The sequence below is a fragment of the Somniosus microcephalus genome, chromosome 29, assembly GCF_052327205.1.
Source record: "Somniosus microcephalus isolate GS21.2 chromosome 29, FLI_Smic_1.0, whole genome shotgun sequence".
Taxonomy (NCBI): domain Eukaryota; kingdom Metazoa; phylum Chordata; class Chondrichthyes; order Squaliformes; family Somniosidae; genus Somniosus; species Somniosus microcephalus.
Genome location: NC_141015.1, coordinates 5,767,637 through 5,786,324, shown reverse-complemented (window position 1 = coordinate 5,786,324; position 18,688 = coordinate 5,767,637). Strand labels below are relative to the sequence as shown.

At 45.7% G+C, this 18,688-nt stretch overlaps 2 protein-coding genes across 2 annotated transcripts; both read right to left on the bottom strand.

The window, feature by feature from the left end:
* Window positions 1-1,158: 1,158 nt before the first annotated feature.
* On the bottom strand, window positions 1,159-1,569 carry LOC147098398 (histone H2A type 2-C-like). Its single transcript, XM_085970038.1, has one exon. The coding sequence runs from the start codon at window positions 1,567-1,569 to the stop codon at window positions 1,180-1,182; it is 390 nt and encodes a 129-aa protein (XP_085826164.1). The 3' UTR covers window positions 1,159-1,179.
* A 3,112-nt stretch (window positions 1,570-4,681) lies between these two features.
* Window positions 4,682-5,096, bottom strand: LOC147098397 (histone H2B-like). Its single transcript, XM_085970037.1, has one exon. It carries the CDS (start codon window positions 5,083-5,085, stop codon window positions 4,711-4,713), a length of 375 nt encoding a protein of 124 aa, XP_085826163.1. The 5' UTR covers window positions 5,086-5,096; the 3' UTR covers window positions 4,682-4,710.
* Window positions 5,097-18,688: the final 13,592 nt, after the last annotated feature.

The window sequence follows — 18,688 nt, the reverse complement described above, 5'->3', positions numbered from 1 at the left end:
TGTCATCTACTGGCTGAAAGCGAGTGCTGTAACAAGTGACAATGATTCAGCAGAAACCATTTTGATTTCGACAGATACCTCAGCACCGTGTTTATGTTCCGCTTAAAACCATTGCCAAGTAGTTTATTGGTCAAGCTGAAAACTCCAAAAAACCATTAAAAGCAGATGGACGCGCTCACCAGATTTTAGTGTGAACAGTGTGGTTGATCATTGAGTGTGGGATAGACACTTCCTCTGTCACTCTGGTACTATGTGGCAAGGTGAGATTCACTGCTGAATATGGGACAGATACTGTATCTGTCACTCTCTTGCAATTCCTCACAGCCTGTGGAAAATATGAGGGCATCAGGGAGATTTTCTACCAAAAATTCTCACAAATATGCCCTGAATTCAGAAATCTGAATGACGACCAAAAACTTCCATACCTACTAGGGGAAGAGAGAAACTGTGTAACACTAGCGGCACACTATGTTACAGCTTGCCATAAACAGAGGGACAACCAGTAAACCTAAGAAAAGAGTATATATAAATTATGCGAATGTATATTTATACACTCAGGGAAAAAGCTGTTTATACACTATGAATAGATCTGCGTTTATGTGTTCAACCAGAAATGTATTTTGATGCTTTGGCAACATAAGATGTACCTTATCATGCCAATAAAGCGATTTGAATTGAATAGTGCGGGGTTGACAAAAGTGCATATGATAGACAACGCATCTGTCACTCTGCATTGCCAATGGCAAATTGGCTGTTGAAAAACGAGAGATACTGTATCTGAGTCTAGTACAATGTGACATTTTTAAATTGTCTGGTGAGGCTAAACTAGATACTTTATCTGTCACTCTCTGGTACTGTCTCAGTGTGGGATTTACAGGTGAGTATAGGAAATGCACTACCACTCACTCACTAGTACTTCTTGTGAGTGAGGGAATAATCGTTCATACAGGATACCAATTGTAAGTTACTCTGTGGCTGCGTTTGATTGTCAGGTGAGTGGTGGATAGATAACTTAATCGACAAATCTGTGAATTTCAAAGTAGAATTTAAAATTTGACATGTTAATTTAGATCTGAGATAATTGCGACCCATAGAACAGAACAGTATCCAGCCCTTTCAAAGATAATGTGGGTGGCTCTGAAAAGAGCCTTTGGGTTATTAGATTGAATCTTGTTCGCTTTACTTGCTCTTGGAGCTGGCAGTGCTGGTTTTCTTGGGCAACAGCACCGCCTGGATATTAGGCAGCACCCCGCCCTGAGCGATGGTCACCTTTCCCAGCAACTTGTTGAGCTCCTCGTCGTTGCGAATGGCCAGCTGCAGGTGTCTGGGTATGATGCGGGTCTTCTTGTTGTCACGGGCCGCGTTGCCGGCCAGCTCCAGGATTTCAGCGGTCAGATACTCGAGCACAGCAGCCATGTACACCGGGGCTCCGGCACCCACACGCTCAGCGTAGTTGCCCTTTCGCAGGAGCCTGTGAACACGGCCCACAGGGAACTGCAGTCCGGCCCGGGATGAGCGAGACTTGGCCTTGGCCCGAGCTTTACCGCCAGTTTTTCCTCTTCCAGACATTTCCACAATCGGTACGTTCAAAGAAAGAATGAAAATCTCCTCCTGCATCTGCCCTTCTTATACGTTCTGGAGGAATGCAGATAGCGAACTTGTGATTGGTCGCTCTGTGGTGAATTTCATTGGTGCTTTCCGGTGACCAATCACGGTCTCTTTCCCGCCAATGAAAAGTGAGTGGAAATAACTTCTCAACAGTCAGACCGCCAAAAAAAAATTAATTTCAAAAAGCCCGCCAATATTTTCCTAAATGAGCGAATTAAGTTAATAAATTCACCATTAGCCAAATAATTCCGAACATTTTTTGTCTTCCTTTGTCTTGTTCCATTTCTCCCTTGCAAATTCCAGGCTGTTACAATCAGGATTAATTTCGGGTTCAAGTTGAAACTGTATCGGGCGGGCATCAATTTGCATTGATTCTGTAACGGGACACATTCCAGCTCAATCTTTGTAAAAGTGAGGTTTCACAGATTATCGATCGATCATTTGCACAGGCACTGCTGCGGGATTGAAACCAGATCTGGGAGTCCTGCTGTAAGAAGGGAAGAGGGACAGAGGGTTTAAACTGTCCCCCGTTCTGGTCTCTAAGAAACCCCATTCTGGGTTTTTGCAATGTAGTAATTCTCGGGTTAATACAAGGATTGACCACAAATGGCATTGAAAAAAATGAAAATGTGTTTGCAGTGATTGAGGTGACTGAAATCCGAGTTTCATCTCGAAAACAAGCTTTTAATTTGTCGGAAGGCGCTGCAAGTGAACGGGTCTCAGGTCAAAGGGAAAGAGCGATCAGGGACCGTGTTTGTAGTTCTTATCAGCCGAGCACAGAGGAAACGGCCTCCGCTGGCCGAGCTGGGGGAGCGGTGCTCGCAGGGGCCCTTCCCGTCGGTTTCAAAAGTGTGGGGGAGGGGGAGGCGTAGCTTGAATTTTAGCGCATGCTCAGACTTCTTTCTTATAACACTTAAATCAGCAAAAATGTGATTGTTTTACAAATCGCTTTTATCGTTCATTAAATGGGCCAGATGGAGACGCTGTTAATTATCATGCGAATTACTGATAAAACGAGTGTGACCCGGACACTGGAGTGGGAGTTCCTGAACAGGTTCACACATTCCGTCAGTTGAGATTTTATTTTCACCCACAGGGTGGTGGGGGTCTGGAACTGTTTTGCCTGAAAGGGTGGGAGAGGCAGAAACCCTCATCGCATTTTAAAAAAGTACTTGGATATGACCATAAGTGCCGTAAACTGCAAGGCTACGGACCAAGAGCTGTAAAGTGGGATTTGGCTGGATAGATTGTTTATGGCCGACAGACACGATGGGCCGAATGGCCTCCTTCTGTGACGTAACTTTCTATACTATACATCGTAGAGACAGAGAGCTAGAGTAGACACACTCACATACCAAACCCTAAGAAATACGCAACATCTGTCACCTCCCAGAAAGTGACAGATAACGAGTAAAATCAACACCCACATAAATCCCAGACCAGAAACTGACAGGTACAGAAGTGCCGCCACCGACAAGACTTCGGCCGGCAGAGACGAATAGCTTTATTTTGTGCCGTAAACGTCTACGATTCTACGAGTAAAGGGCATTTGACCCATCTAGTTTATATGCTGATTTAAATCACCTCCACACCTAAATTTGATTGGAATAAAACATAGATCCACAGCGATCACAATGTAAATCCACAATCTATCTCCGCTGCCAGGTCACTGCTCTCTCTGTGAGGTGGTGGGTGGCTCTTAAAAGAGCCTTTGTGTTGTGTTTGGTGGAAAAAGTCGAGATGTTCAGCCGCCGAATCCATAGAGAGTGCGGCCCTGCCGTTTCAGAGCGTACACCACATCCATGGCCGTGACCCGTCTTGCGCTTGGCGTGTTGTGTAGGTGACCGCATCCCTGATCACATTCTCCAGGAAAACCTTCAGCACCCCGCGGGTCTCCTCGTAGATCAGACCCGAGATCCGCTTGACACCGCCAGGGCGAGCCAGGCGGCGGATGGCTGGTTTGGTGATGCCCTGGATATTGTCACGGAGCACTTTACGGTGGCGCTTGGCTCCGCCTTTGCCCAGTCCTTTGCCTCCTTTACCTCGCCCAGTCATGTTGATTCTTCACTGAAATCGTCGCTGAATGAAAATTTCTTGTCTTACAACTTTATTTATGCAGCCTGAGCAGACCTGGCTGAGAAAGGCAGACTGTACGTGAGGCGGAAGTAAGGGGGGGTGAAGGAGAGAGAGGAGAGAGAGCGGGAAGGAAGAAGACAGATTCAGAGTGAGAGAGAGAAAGGGCTCTGAGCTTCCAGCAACCTCTCCACGTTGACGTTACAATCCCCTGTAAAATCTTCACAAAAACTAAATACACTTTCAGAGAAATCCTGATAATCAAGGATTTCTAGAAAAACAATGAAAGGAATATATAATTAAAAATCAATTAAGTGGGCACGCTGCACTTCAAATCGATTGCAGAATCATAGAATCGTTACATCACAGTAGGAGGCAATTCGGCCCATCGAGCCCGTGCCGGCTCTCTGCAAGAACACTTCAGCTAATCCCACTCCCCCGCCCTTTCTCCGTAGCCCTGCATTTTTTTCCCTACAGGTACTTATCCAATTCGCTGTTGAACGCTACGATTGAGTCTGCCTCCACCTCCCTCTCAGTCAGTTCATGCCAGACCCTGACCGCTCGCTTTCCACAAAAGCAATAGGCGGACAATATCATTACAATTCATTAAAGGAAGCACTCTGCACTTCAAATCTATTACAGAATCATTACAGCACATTGACGGCCGTTCGGCCCTTCTCAAATCCGAGTCTCATTCCAAAAACAAGCTTTTAATTCTTCGGCAGGCTCTGGAAATAGCGTCTGAGTGTAAAGGGAAATAGCGACCACGGATGGTTTTTGTAGTTTATTGGACAGGGAATTCAACAGAGACGCTATGGTCGATCCAGTCAGCGAAACTGCTTATCTGAGAATACAAAATTAAATCTAAAGCTGGAAATTCAAACGTTCTCAAACACACTTGTTCAGGAAATAATTACAGTAAATTGTGTCTAAATGGGAATGCGTTTGTGTAACTCTTTCAGCGAGATTGTGGGTGGCTCTTAAAAGAGCCGTTGTTTTGGGTTTGTTCTTTCAGGACAGCGTGGAGTTTTACTTGGAGCTGGTGTATTTGGTCACCGCCTTTGTCCCTTCCGACACGGCGTGCTTGGCCAGCTCCCCGGGCAACAGCAGGCGCACGGCGGTCTGGATCTCCCGGGAGCTGATGGTGTGCCGCTTGTTGTAATGGGCCAGGCGGGAAGCCTCACCCGCGATGCGCTCGAAAATATCGTTCACAAACGAATTCATTACACCCATGGCCTTGGAGGAGATGCCGGTGTCGGGGTGAACCTGCTTCATCACTTTATAGATGTAGATGGAGTAACTCTCCTTCCTCGACTTTCTGCGCTTCTTACCGCCCTTCGCTGCCGGTTTAGTGACGGTTTTCTTGGCGTCCTTCTTGGCCACTGTTTTCTTTTCATCAACCATTCTCAAACTCGATTTCAGACACAAAATGACGCTATTCTGCTTCGGGCCCCACTTAAATAGGCTGCCTCCACCGCCCTATGCTAATGAGGGATGGGTGAAGGCAATGGTTGTAATTGGCTGCTGGAGAGTGATGTTTTTCCATTGTTCTGCATTTCTCTGATTGGCTGCTTTATGTATCCAATCAGATTGAAACTCTGTCACAAGCACGCCCCCTGCAGTCAGAAAGGTCATTGCAAGGGCAGAGTAATCATCATTTTCCCATTCTCCATTTCCCAGACCATTAAAGAGGCCCCAAGCACTTCTGCTGCACGGGTCTGCAATTTAAATGTCCAACCTGTGCTCTATATTCAAGCCTTGCGGGGTGGTCTGCGCCACTTTAGTTCAGTAATGCCAGTCCCTAGTACTGTGTGTGTGTGTGAATAGTTCTGTCTCAGTCTCTGGTTATTTATGTAACTTTTGGAATCATTCTCAATCTCAGTCTCTGTTACATCTGTCAGTGTGGGATTCCATCTGTATCCGTCAGACTCTGGTACCATGTGTCAGTGTTGGGATTAATTTGGAATCTTTCATTTTCTGGTAGTGTACGTGTGTGTGATATTAATTCTGTATCTGTCTGTCACTGGGATGCGCGAGTCTGAGATTCATTCTGCATCTTTTAGTCATTGAGACGTGCGAGTCTGTGTTTCATTCTGTATCTGTCAGTCACTGGGACGGTGTGCGAGTCTGAGATTCATTCTGTAACTGTTAGTCTCTGGTACTGTACATTAGTGTCGAATTAGCTCTGAATCAGTCTGTCTCTCGTACTGTATTTCAGCGAAGGTTTCCGCATGAATATGCTACTCACTCAGTTTATGAAAGTAGGATTCGCACTGCATCTATCAGTCTCTGGTACTTGATGTTAGTTTGAGATTCTTTCAGTCTCTGCTAGTATCTGGTACTGTATGAGTGTGGGAATGAACCTCTCTGCAAATTAATTGTACTGCCTGTGATTGTGTGCTCATTCTGTATCTGCCAGGCCCTCTGATGCACTGTGTTACTGTGAGATTCATTCTGCACCAATCAGTATTTAATGTGGGGTTAACTGTGTCTCATTTACTGGTACTGTGTACGAGTGTGTATTAATCCTGGGTCTGTCACCGTCTGATACGCTGTGTCAGTGTGAGATTAATTCTCTTTCTCTGACAATGTCTAATACTGTATGTGAGACTGAGATTTATTCTATATCTGTTAGTTCCTGCTATGGCATGTGAGTTTAGGATTTATTCTGTACCTTTCAGTCTCTTATACTGTATGTGTGAGTTAGATTAATGTTGTCTCTGTCAATTTTTGGTACTGCTTCAGAGTGTGAGATTCATTCTGTGTAGCTGTCATCTCTGATACTGCATGTGAGTGTCAGTTTAATTCTGTCTCTCACTATCTGGTAATGTAAGTGAGTGTGAGATTATTTCTGTGTATCTGACCGTCTCTGATACAGTATGTGAGCGTGAGATTTATCTGTACCTGTCAGTCTCTGATAATCTGTGTTAGTGTGGATTGATTCTGTATTACTCAGTGTCAAATACTCTATGTGACAGTGAGGTACATTCTGTGTCTGTCAGTCTCTGGTATTATGTTTGAGAGTGAGATTCATTCTGTATCAGTCAGTCTTTAATACTCTGTATCAGATTGGGATTCATTTTGTCCCTATCACTTTCTGGTACTGTATATGAGTGTGGGATTCATTATGTGCCTGTCTGTCTCTGATTCTCTGAGTTAGTGTGTGATTCATTTTCTCTTTGTCAGTCTATGATTCTCTATGTGAGAGTTAGATTAATTCAGTATCTGTCAGTCTCTGGTGTTGTATGAAAGTGTGGGATTCATTCTGTATCTGTCAGTCCCTGATACTGTGTGTGAGAGTTAAATTAATTCTGTATCTGTCAGTCTCTGGTACTGTGTGTGAGTGTGGGAGTCATACTGCAGGGCTCAGCACTAGGTCCCTTGCTTTTTGTGGTATATATCAACGATCTTGTCTTGAATATAGGGGGTATGATTAAGAAGTATGCAGTTGATACTAAAATCGGCTGTGTGGTTGATACTGAAGAAAGAAGCTGTAGACTGCAGGAAGACATCAATAAATTGGTCAGGTGGGCAGAACAGTGGCAAATGGAATTCAATCCGGAGAAGTGTGAGGTAATGCATTTCGGGAGGGGTAAAAAGGAAAGGGAATACGCATTAAATGGTAGGACACTGAGCAGTGCAGATAAACAAAGGGACCTTGGAATGCATGTCTGCAGATCCCTGAAGGTAGCAGGCCAAATATATAAGGTGGTTAAGAAGGCATAAGAAATGGTTGCCTTTATTAGCCGTGGCATAGAACACAAGAGCAGGGGGGTTATGCTTCAACTGTATAAAACACTAGTTAGGCCTCAGCTAGAGTACTGCGTGCAATTCTGGTCACCACATTACAGGAAATATGTGATTGCACTAGAGAGGGTGCAGAGGAGATTTACAAGGATCTTGCCAGGAGTAGAGAATCTTAGCTATGTGGATAGACTGGATAGGCTTGGTCTGTTTTCCTTGGAATAGAGGACGTTGAGGGGAGTCCTTATTGAGGTGTGTAAAATTATGAGGTGCATAGATAAAGTGGATAGAAAGGATCAATTTCCCTTAGCAGTGGGGTCCTGTTCCTGGGACTAGGGACAGGGTCACTGGCAAGGCTTGTTGGAAGCTAAGCAGAGCCAGGTCTGGTTAATACGTGGAGAAGTGACCATCAGGGAAGACTTAGGTGCAGAAGGTCACGGAAAGAGCCCTGAAGAGGGGCGGTTGGTGAGAAGGTCATGGAAAGAGCCCCGGGAGGGGCGGCTGGTGAGCAGGCCCGGGCATTGGGCTGAAGATTGTCGGACAGGAGGAATGGTGGAAAAGGGAATGGCGGCGCGCACAGACGCAGCGGCTTTGCTTCTCCCAGGACGGTGCTATTTACGTTTAATGTTAATGTTATTTGTACTGGACTCATGGGAGCTAGTAAGATCACATTTCGTTGTGCATTGTACAATGACAATATAAGTTGAATAATTATTAAAAACCAGGGGCACAGATTTAAAGTATTTAGGGGAAGGTTTAGACGGGATTTGAGGGCAAATTTCTTCACCCAGAGGGTTATTGTGGTCTGGAACTCACTGCCTGAAAGGGTGGTTGAGGCAGGAATCCTAACCACATTTAAAAAGTACTTGGGTGCGCAATTGGGATACTCTAACCTGCAGGGCTACGGACCAAGAGCTGGGAAGTGGGATTAGGCTGGATAGCTCTTTGTTGGCCAGCGCGGACACAATGGGCCAAAATGGCCTCCTTCCGTGCTGTATGATTCTATGTATGTGTCATTCTCTGATACTGTATGTATGAGTGGGATTTATGCTATATATGTTAGTCTCTTGTGGTCTGTCTTGGAATTAGATTAATTCTGTGTCTTTCAGTCTCTAGTACTGTGTGTGAGAGTGAGAATAATTCTGTAGCAATCAGTCTTTAATAATCGGTGTCAGTGAGGGATTCATTGTGTCTCTATCACTTTCTGGTTCTGCATGCGTGTGTGGGATTCATTCTGATTCTGTCATCCTCCGATACTTTGTGTCAGTGTTTGAATCAACCTATACCTGTCAGTCCCTAGTACGTGAGTGTGGGTTTTACCCTGTGCCTGTCAGTTTCTGCTGTGTGAATTTTAGATTTTACTGTACAAGTCAGTCTCTGATATGTGAGTGTGGGTTATAATCTGTACCCATCGATATATGGTATGCTAGTACTGGTTTTATTCAGTGCCAGTCAGTTTCTGATTCATGAGTGTGGGTTTTCCTTTCTACCTGTCAATTTCCACACTGGAAGAAAGGGTTCACTCTGAATCTGAAAGTTTCTGGTTCGTGAGTGTGGGTTTTCGTCTTTATCTGTCAGTCTCTGCTATGTGAGTGTCTTTTTCACTATCTTCTTTTTCTGTTATGCAAAGCTGTGTTTTTTTATGTACCTGTCAGCTTCTGGTATGTGAGTGTGGGTATCTTCTGTATCTGTGAGTGTGAGATTATTCTGTCTCTGTCAGTTTCTGGTAGCAGAGTGTGTGTTTATCTTTGTACCTGTCAGTGTCTGGTTCGTGAGGATCAGATTTATTCTGTACATTTTGGTTTCTTGTATATGCCAGTGGGTTCTATTATGTACTTTTTAGTTTTTGTTGTATGTGTGGATTTCAATCAGTACCTGTTAGTTTCTGGGATGTGAGTGTGAGTTTTACTGTGTATCTGTTAGTCTCTGGTATGTGAATGTGGGACCTACTTTGCATGTCAGTCTTTGGTGTATGAGTGAGCACTTTATTCTGTATCTGTCTGTCTCTGGGATGTGAGTGTGGGTTTTACTCTGTAAATGTTATACTCTGGGATGTGTGTGGGGGATTTACTCTGTATATGCCATAATCTGGGATGTATGTGGGGGTTTTACTCTGTATCTGTCATACTCTGGGATGTGTGCAGTTTTTACTCTGTATATGTTAGTCTTTGGTGTGTGTGTGTGAGTTTAATCTATACCTGTTACGTTCTGCTTCAGGGTGCCAGGTTTTAAACTTTACCTGTCAGTTTCTGGCATGGAAGCGTGCGTGGTCATTCTGTGCCTGACAGTCTCTGGTGTGTGAGAGTGGCTTTATTCTGTATCTGTGAGGTTCGAGGAGCTGTATGGCCTCCTCCTGCTTCTAATTTTTATATCTCTGGGATGTGAGTGTGGGTTTTTGACTATAATATTCAGTTTCTGCCACGAGTGTGTGTGTTTTATTCTTTCCCTCATTGTCTCAGGGATGTGAGTGCGGGTTTTTCTTTGTACCAGTCAGAGTATGGTATGTATATATGGGCTTTATTTTGTACCTGTGTTTTCTGGTATGTGTGATTGTGTGGTATTGTGGCGGTACCACCGGTTGTCCCTTATATTGAGATACATAATTCCCTTTAACTTACCTTACTGTATGTGTCTGTTACTATACTCAGGCTTCTTTCCTGTACTTTGCGTCATGACGTCAGAGCTCGGAACCTTCCAACAGTAGAGCTCAGAACCTGCTGGCAGTTGAGCTGGGAAACTTCTAGTTAGTCCTTGTGGCGTCCCCGCTGGGGAAAGACCTACACCACGGTGCTCCTACAGTCATCCATCTTACCTGCTACCTTAACTGTTGTATTTAACCTGTTCCTGTAAATAAACAACTTATTTATATTTCGTCAAAGTCGAACTCGATTATTTCGTGGCGATGAAAACGAATTGCTACATTGGTGACCCAACGACGTGAATACGGGAGCTCATCAATTCCAACACTACAATTGGTGAACCCGTATCTGTGAACGATTTTCACGGTAGCAACGCGCGCCTGAACCTCGTCTTCCCACAAGACGACTGACGCACAACCGACGAACAACCACGGAACAGCAACCGCCTAACACCGAATCCTCCAAAGGCGACCCCGTCTTTGCGAACGTATTCACAAGGTAAGCGCAGTCTGGAGCAGATCCCATTTGACACGGACAAAACTCAACCGGACCCCATTTTTTTGTGAGCAATTTCACAAAAGAAGCACGCCATGGAAGCACCAGCCGTTTTGCTGTCGCTACCGCAATCCAGGGAGCCACAGTCTCCCTCGTGCTTTATAAAGGTAGAAGCCCTGTTCGACGAGAACATCGATGCGGCGCCGACCACGCACTTGCTTACGGTCCCCGTACTCGTCTTTCCTACCGCCACACGGATTGTCCGCCTCTACGTCCAAAGCAACAGCTAGTATACATCTCTCCTAGCGCGGGGTACGGCATGTTCAGGCCCACAAAATCGGAGCGCCCCCTGCGGGGATACCACGAGGACTCACCCCCGTGAACCATGAGGACCCATCCCTCGCGTACCATGAGGACCCATCCCTTGCACACCACGAGGACCCTGCCCTCGTGAAACACGAAGACTCGTTCCCTGCCGATGATGCACCAGCCCATCAGCCTGCTGGTTGTGTTACCTACTACACGTTTCAGCGTGAACGAAAAGCGTTGCCGGCCTCACGGCTGTTTTCTCCTAAATCTACAATAACTAAAAGTGTTGCCGCCCTCCAGGCAGAGTTTACCCCTCCCGAAAGCAACAACAACCTGGACCGTAGCTGCCCTTTCTCCAGTTTCCCCTTTAACAAACGCAAACGTCTACTGAAGCTGCACACATCGAGGATGGGTCCAACGGGCATCCTGCGGCTGCGATCAGCCACATGAAAGTTGATGGCCTCACCGATCACTGGTCAACGCAGTAATTCTTCATCCTCTGTTGTGTTAACATCGTAGCACTATGGCACACACCGTTCCGCATGTTCCAGCCTCCTGAAGGTTTCGCTCACCTGTCGGCGAGTTCACTCACCTCATCTATCAAGTCCTTTGGATCGCTCGTTTGGCATTCCTGCAGATCTTGTCAGATCAAGGACTTGTTCCAACATCAACAGAGTCATCGCCCGCGTCCGCCCGACCTGCCCGTCACTCTGACAAGACCTGCTGTTTCGCATGTCTCCATGGTCCTTCGCCTGACGGATACACTTTATTCGCCACGACGCGCATAAGGATCCGCTCATGAGCAGCATCTTCAGAGCTCGCCTACCAAGTCGAGACAGCACGACCGCCATGACCACCAGCTCGTCAGACCATCTCATCCTTGGACTTTCGTTAAAGCGAATTCTGGGGGGGCCTATGTGGCGGTACCACTGGTTGTCCCTTACATTGAGATACATAATTCCCTTTAACATACCTTACTGTATGTGTCTGTTACTTTACTCAGGCTTCTCTCCTGTACTCTGCGTCATGACGTCATGACGTCAGAACTCGGAACCTTACAACAGTAGAGCTCGGAACCTGCTGGCAGTTGAGCTGGGAAACTTGTAGTTAGTCCTCGTGGCGTCACCGCTGGGGAAAGACCTATACCACGGTGCTTCTACAGTCAGCCATCTTACCTGCTACCTTACCTGTTGTATTTAACCTGTTCCTGTAAAAAAAGAACTTGTTTATAGTTCGTCGAAGTTGAACTCGATTATTTAGTGGCGATGCACATGAATCACTACATTATTATATATCTGTCAGTTTCTTTAATATGATTGAGGATTTTACTCTTTCCCTGACCGTCTCTGGTATGTGAATGTGGGTTTACTTCTGTCAATATTCAGAGGGATTTGAGTGTCCGTTTACACGAAATGCAGAATGTTGTCATGCAGGTAAAGTAATCAATTAGGAAGGTAACGTATGTTAGCATTTATTGCAAAGGGGTTGCAGCAAAGCGTAAGTATGTGTTGCAGCAATTATATAGGCCTTTGGTTATACCATAACTGGAGTACTTTGCACATTTTGGACTCCTTATCTAAGGCAGGATTTACATGCTTTACAGGGGGTGCATCAAATGTTCACGAGATTGATTCCTGGGATGGGAGGGCTGTCCTATGAGGAGAGATTGCGTATAATGGGCTGATATTCTCTGGAGTTTAGAAGAATGAGAGGTGATTTCATCGAAAAATTTCAAATTCTTAGCGGGCTTGACAGGGGTAGATGCTGTGAGGCTGTTTCCCCTGGCAGGAGAGTCTAGAACTAGGGTTCATAGTCTCCTGATAAGGCGTCGGAAAATTAGGACTGGTGGATGATAAATGTATCCACTCAGAATATCGTGAAACTTTGGAATTCTCTACTGCATGGGGCTGTGGATGCTCAGTCGATGAGTGTATTCAAGACTGAGATCATAGATTTTTGGGCACTAAGGGAATCAAGGGATATAGGAATAGGGTGGGATATTGGAGTTGTGGTCGAAGTTCAGCCATGATCTTATTGAATGTCAGAGCAGGCTTGAGGGGCTTTATAATCTACTAGCTGGAGTGTCCGGCGGTGCCGAGGGTTTTTTGAGGGCATGTTGTTATGAAAAAAGTAGAGGAGAGAGAGGGGGGGAGGAGAGAGGAGGGGGAGGAGAGAGAGGGGGTGAGGGGGGGAGAGGGGGGCACAAAGAGTGGGGAGGGGGGAGAAAGAGGGGGGAAGGAGGAGGGGAGGGGGAGGTGAGGGGAGGAGGGGTGGAGGGGGGAGGGGAATGGGGCAGAGGGGGGGAGGAGAGGGGGAGGAGAGAGGGGGGGAGGGGGGAGGAGAGAGGAGGGGGGAGAGAGGAGAGGGGGGAGGGGGGAGGGGAGAGGGGGAGGAGAGAGGGTGGGGTGGAGCGAGGGGGGGAGGAGAGTGAGGGGGGAGGAGAGAGAGGGGGGAGGGGTGTGGGAGGAGAGAGAGAGGGTGGTGGGAGGAGAGAGAGGGTGGGGGTGGGAGGAGAGAGGGAGAGGCCTTGGTGGCCTGGAGCCCCCATGCGAGCGACACCGCCGCTAGCCTGCGCGGTTTCGGACGGGCTCTCGGGCTGCGCGGTTGAAGTTGAGAGACGCCCGGGCCCAGTTGCCGGGGTAACCCTCCTCACCTCCCCCCCCCCTCCTGAGTGGCTACAGGCTGTGAGAGAGGACCGGGCCCGGTTGCCGGGGCAAACTTTCTTCCCTGCCTTCCTGAGCAGCTACAGGCTGTGAGAGAGGCCTGGGCCTGGTTGCTGGGGTAACCCTCCTCCGCCCCTCTCTGCCCTCCTGAGTGGCCACAGGCTGTGAGAGGCCCGTGCCCGCTTGCCGGTGAAAACCTTCTTCCCCCCACCCCCACCCTCCTGAGCGGCTACAGGCTGTGAGAGAGGCCCGGGCCTGGTTGCCGGGGTAACCCTCCAAGGTTGCAGTGCCCGGCAGAGTCAGCGAGTCAAGAGCAAAAAAAAAGGGTGAAAGCCAGGAAAAATAATGAGCTTAGAAAAATCTTTAAAAAAAAACTATTTATTTGTGTTGAAAGTGGGAGAAATAAACACACAGAAAGTGGGAGAAATAAATCAATAGTTAGGAATCAAGATGGCGGCCACTCACCTCAGCTCAGAAGGATTAGGCCCGCCCACACATGCAATGAAATGCCCCCCGTGATGCACCGATTGGTCAACCATCAGGTCACTCAACTGTAGGATTGGTCAACCATCACGTCATTCAATGCTATCCCCTGTACGATTGGTCAACCATCATGTCACTCAACGCTAATGAGCGGAGTTGTCATTTTTTTGAACGTTTATTGTATACTGTCTGAACAATTTTTGTCTGACCAAAAAGTAAATATGCCTTTGACACTTCCATAATCATAAGCTTTCTTTTGATATAACATATGTGTAGGTACGCTCTATAACTTTTGAGTGTATAGAGGACATACATACAGACAGGCAGACAGACAAACAGATGAACTGCTTTTTATATATAGATATATATAGATTCCTGCGACTACTTCTTATTGTCTTATAGCTGACAGTCTCTTGGATGCGAGTGTGGATTTTATTTCACTATCTTCTGTTTCTGGTATGCAAGTCTTGGATTTATTATGCACCTGTGATCTTCTGGTAAGTGAGTGTGAGTTTCACTCTGTATCTGACAGTCTCTGGTATGGGAGTGTGAGTTTCACTCTGTATCTGACAGTCTCTGGTATGGGAGTGTGAGTTTCACTCTGTATCTGACAGTCTCTGGTATGTGATTGTGGGATAATATCTGTAAATGTCAGTTTCTAGTACGTGAGTGGGGTTTTATGCTGTACCTGTCAGTTTCTGTTATATGAGTAAGGGTTTTAATCAGTTACTGCCTGTTTCTGTTATGGAAGTGTAGAGTTTCTGCCAGTCTTTGCTTGTGGGTGTGGGTGACAGTCTCTGGGATGTGAGTGCAAGTTTCTCCCTGTACCTGTCACTCTCTGGGATGTGAGTGCCAGTTTCACTCTGTATCTGTCAGTCTCTTTTAAATGTGCATTGAATTTATCTATAGCTGTCAACCTGGTATATGAATGTGGGATTTCCCCTAGCAATATCCATCTCTAGGATGTGCGTGTGGATTATCCTCTAATTCAGTTTCCAGTATATTGATGTACTGTTTTGTCTGTCAGTTTCTGGTGTGATTCTCTAATTTACTATGTACCTGTCTGTCTCTGCTTTGAGAATGTCTGCTTTATTATGTTGCTGTCAGTTTTTGCTACTGTTTGAGAGTGTGGGATTGATTCTGTATCTGTCAGACTTGTAATGTATGTGAGTTTGAGAATTATTATGTAATTGACAGTCTATTGTACTGTACTATTCTTGCTCTGTGTGAATGTTGGATTGCAATCATTCTCCACCTGTGTAAGCTAATGCTAGTTTGGGATCATAAGTGACTGTCTCAGGATTTGGTTCAGTCCATTATCTCCGATTCTCTGGTCTTGTATGGTAGTTGTTGGGTTTGATAGTCCTAGTACTGCCAGCAGCGAGCATTGACTCCATATCAGCGTCTATCTGTTCGTGTGTGTGAGTAAGGGAGTGAAAATGGATCTGCCTATCAGTGCAATGTGTTTGGGCTTTGAAATAACATCTTATTCTGCTGCTGCAAGTGACATAGAAACATAGAAGATAGGAGCAGGATTAGGCCATTCAGCCCCTCAAGCCTGCTCTGCCATTCAATGTGATCATGGCTGATCATCCAAATTAAGTACCCTGTCCCTGCTTTCTCCCCATATCCCTTGATCCCCTTAGCCTTAAGAAATATATCTAACTCCTTCTTGAATATATTTAATGAATTGGCCTCAACTGTCTTCAGTGGTAGTGAAATCCACAGGTTCACAACTCTCTGGGTGAAGAAATTCCTCCTCAACTCAGTCCTAAATGGCTTACCCCTGGTTCTGGACGCCGCTGCCATCGGGAACATCCTTCCTGCATCTATTCTGTCTAGTCCTGTTAGAATTTTATAAGTTTCAATGGGATCCCCTCTCATTCATCTAAATTCTCGCGAATATAAGACTAGTCGACCCAATCTCTCCTCCAACGTCATTCCTGCCAACCCAGGTATCAGTCTGGTGAATCTTCACTGCACTCCCTCCATGGCAAGAACATCCTTCCTCAGATAAGGCCATCCTTCCTCAGATAAGGACAACATTCCTCAGATAACGACTGTGAGATTCATAATGTAGCTCTGGAAATTCGGATCAAAGTGGGACAGTTCCTGCTGCCTGTGATAATAGGACTGAGGCCAGTTCTGTGTCTCTGCGCTCTGTGAGTGATAATGTATTTACTCTGTGTGAGAAGGAGCTGCCTGCACTGTTCCTTGCATTCCGGGTGGAGGAAAGATCCTATTCATGCGGGCGCATTGAAGTATTTTGCTATGAGAATAATAATACGAGATTAATATTAGTTATAAGATAATGACAGGTTCCAGGAGAATATAAAAATAGAGTTATAATTAATGTGTTTGTTTGCAATAATGTAAATTATCTGGCGAGGGGAAACCGCGATACAAACAGTGCCATTGTCTGCCCTCACTGCAGCACAGCGGCACTCAGATTCTCCACACCAGGTGTGTAGGACGGTTCTACAGTAAGTTATCAGCATCCAGACACAACCCAAATCCAGCACTGGACCAGGAATTGGACCACCCCATTGCACAGTCCAGGGTTTCATTTCCCATTCCAATGGGGCTACCTATAATAATCAGAATGGCTTTCTGGAACATAACCACAGGTACCTGGGCTGTACAAAGAATTGTTTTCAATCTATAGAAACCGAGATGAGGGCCTGTGCAATTAACAGAATATCTCAGTGCCCGGATCCTGATGTATCTGAGAGAGCTGCAATGTATCTCTCGATCACCAGCAGCACTGTTCTGGAGAACTCAAAGCATCGAAAGTAAATAACCGATTTTTGAAATGTGATCTTTCTCCTGCTGCCTGCAATAGATGCACTTTGTGAAACTGCTCACATCCTCACTGTCAGGCTGTGTTTCCACTGTTCACTGTCCTCGAACAACAGACACGTTGAGATTGGAACTGAATCAGGAATAATCACTGCTGATTTGAGGAAATAAAGCAGCAATGATTTGAACGAGCGAGGTGATTTGCTTTCTCTGTATTCTCCCCTGAGAGTGAAAAGCTCTTTTAGTCTTCCTGGGTGTCCATGCGCTCAGTGTTCTGTTTCCATTCAGCTTTTATATATCAGACAGATGGTGTGACGGGGAACCGGAGCTTTCCACCTCACAATAGGTTAAACCGAGCTGCTGTGACAAGAGGCCAACTTGTGAGATTATTCTCCTTCTGAAGTTTGCTTCCTGCACAGACACTGTCGGGGATTGTGGAATTCAAGGGTTTAAAGTAAAGTCATTGAATGGACTGTAATGTCTCCAGTTCTAACTCGAGGAGCCCGCTGTAACCTTTGGCTACTTCGGATTGGTCGCTTGATTGAAATCTCATTACCTTAACAAAAATAACTATTGGCCTCAATTGAAGAATTTATAAATTAATCTTGAAACAATCCGCTAAATTCAAAAAAATAAATACTTTTATTTATAATTAATAAATTCGACAGAGACAGATTTTAAAATGCGGCAGTTTCCCTATTTGTCTGATAATGTCATCACCAGATTGATAGGGCGTTAGACGGAATGAATAAACTGACGAAATCAGTGCATTAAACAGGCGGCTCCTTCAGAGAGGCTGTGGGTGGCTTTTAAACGAGTCGTTGTGTTTTTTTTGTCAGTAAATTGTGGAGTTTTACTTGGAGCTGGCGTTCTTGGCCACCCCGTGCTTGGCCAGTTCCCCGGACAGCACCAGACTCACGGCGGTCTGGATGTGTGGACACAATCCGCACTCTCCAAACTATTAGAGGTTGGTGCCATCTCCTGGCCGACAGCGAGTGCTGCAACAAGAGACAATGATTCGGCAGAAACCATTTTGATTTCGACAGATACTTCAGTACCCTGTTTATGTTCCGCTTAAAACTATTGCCAAGTAGTTTATTGGTCCAGCTGAAAATTCCAAACAACCATTAAATGCTGGAAAAACTGAGCAGGCCAGGCAACTTCCGTGGAAAGAAATTAGAGCCAACGTTTCGGGTCAAAACCTTTTATCAAGACGAAAGAGGCACAGGGAATGAAATAGATTAAGGGGCTGGGAGACAACAAAAGAGAAGAGACATTAAGAGGTATTCAAAACGAGACGAGATGGTGATAGAACTAGTGGAGACAAAAGACAGCTCTAGATTAGGTGTGAAATGCGCTGGCAGAATGGGAGACAGCTGCCATCCACAGTATTTTGCTATCGAACCATTAAATGCAGATGGACGCGCTCACCCGATTCTAGTGAACAATGTGGTTGATCATTGAGTGTGGGATAGACACTTCCTCTGTCATTCCGGTACTATGTGCCAATGTGGGATTCACTGCTGAATATGGGATAGATACTGTATCTGTCACTCTCTGGTACTGTCAGTGTGGGATTGATAGGTGAGTATAGGAAAAGCACTACCACTCACTCACTGGTGCTGCACGTGAGTGATCGAGTATTCGTTCATACAGGATAGCAATTGTATCTGTCACTGTTACTATGTGGCAGCGTTTGATTGTCAGGTGAGTGGTGGATAGATAACTTAATGGGCAAAACTGTGGCAAATGAATTTCAAAGTAATTTTAAGATTTAACTTGTTAAATCAGACCTGGTATAATCGTGACCCATATAACAGAACAGTAACCAGCCCTTTCAAAGATAATGTGGGTGGCTCTGAAAAGAGCCTTTGG

Excerpts from the sequence above, each read along its gene's own strand:
- LOC147098398 (XM_085970038.1), bottom strand. The coding sequence starts at position 1,569 with ATGTCTGGAAGAGGAAAAACTGGCGGTAAAGCTCGGGCCAAGGCCAAG.
- LOC147098397 (XM_085970037.1), bottom strand. The coding sequence starts at position 5,085 with ATGGTTGATGAAAAGAAAACAGTGGCCAAGAAGGACGCCAAGAAAACC.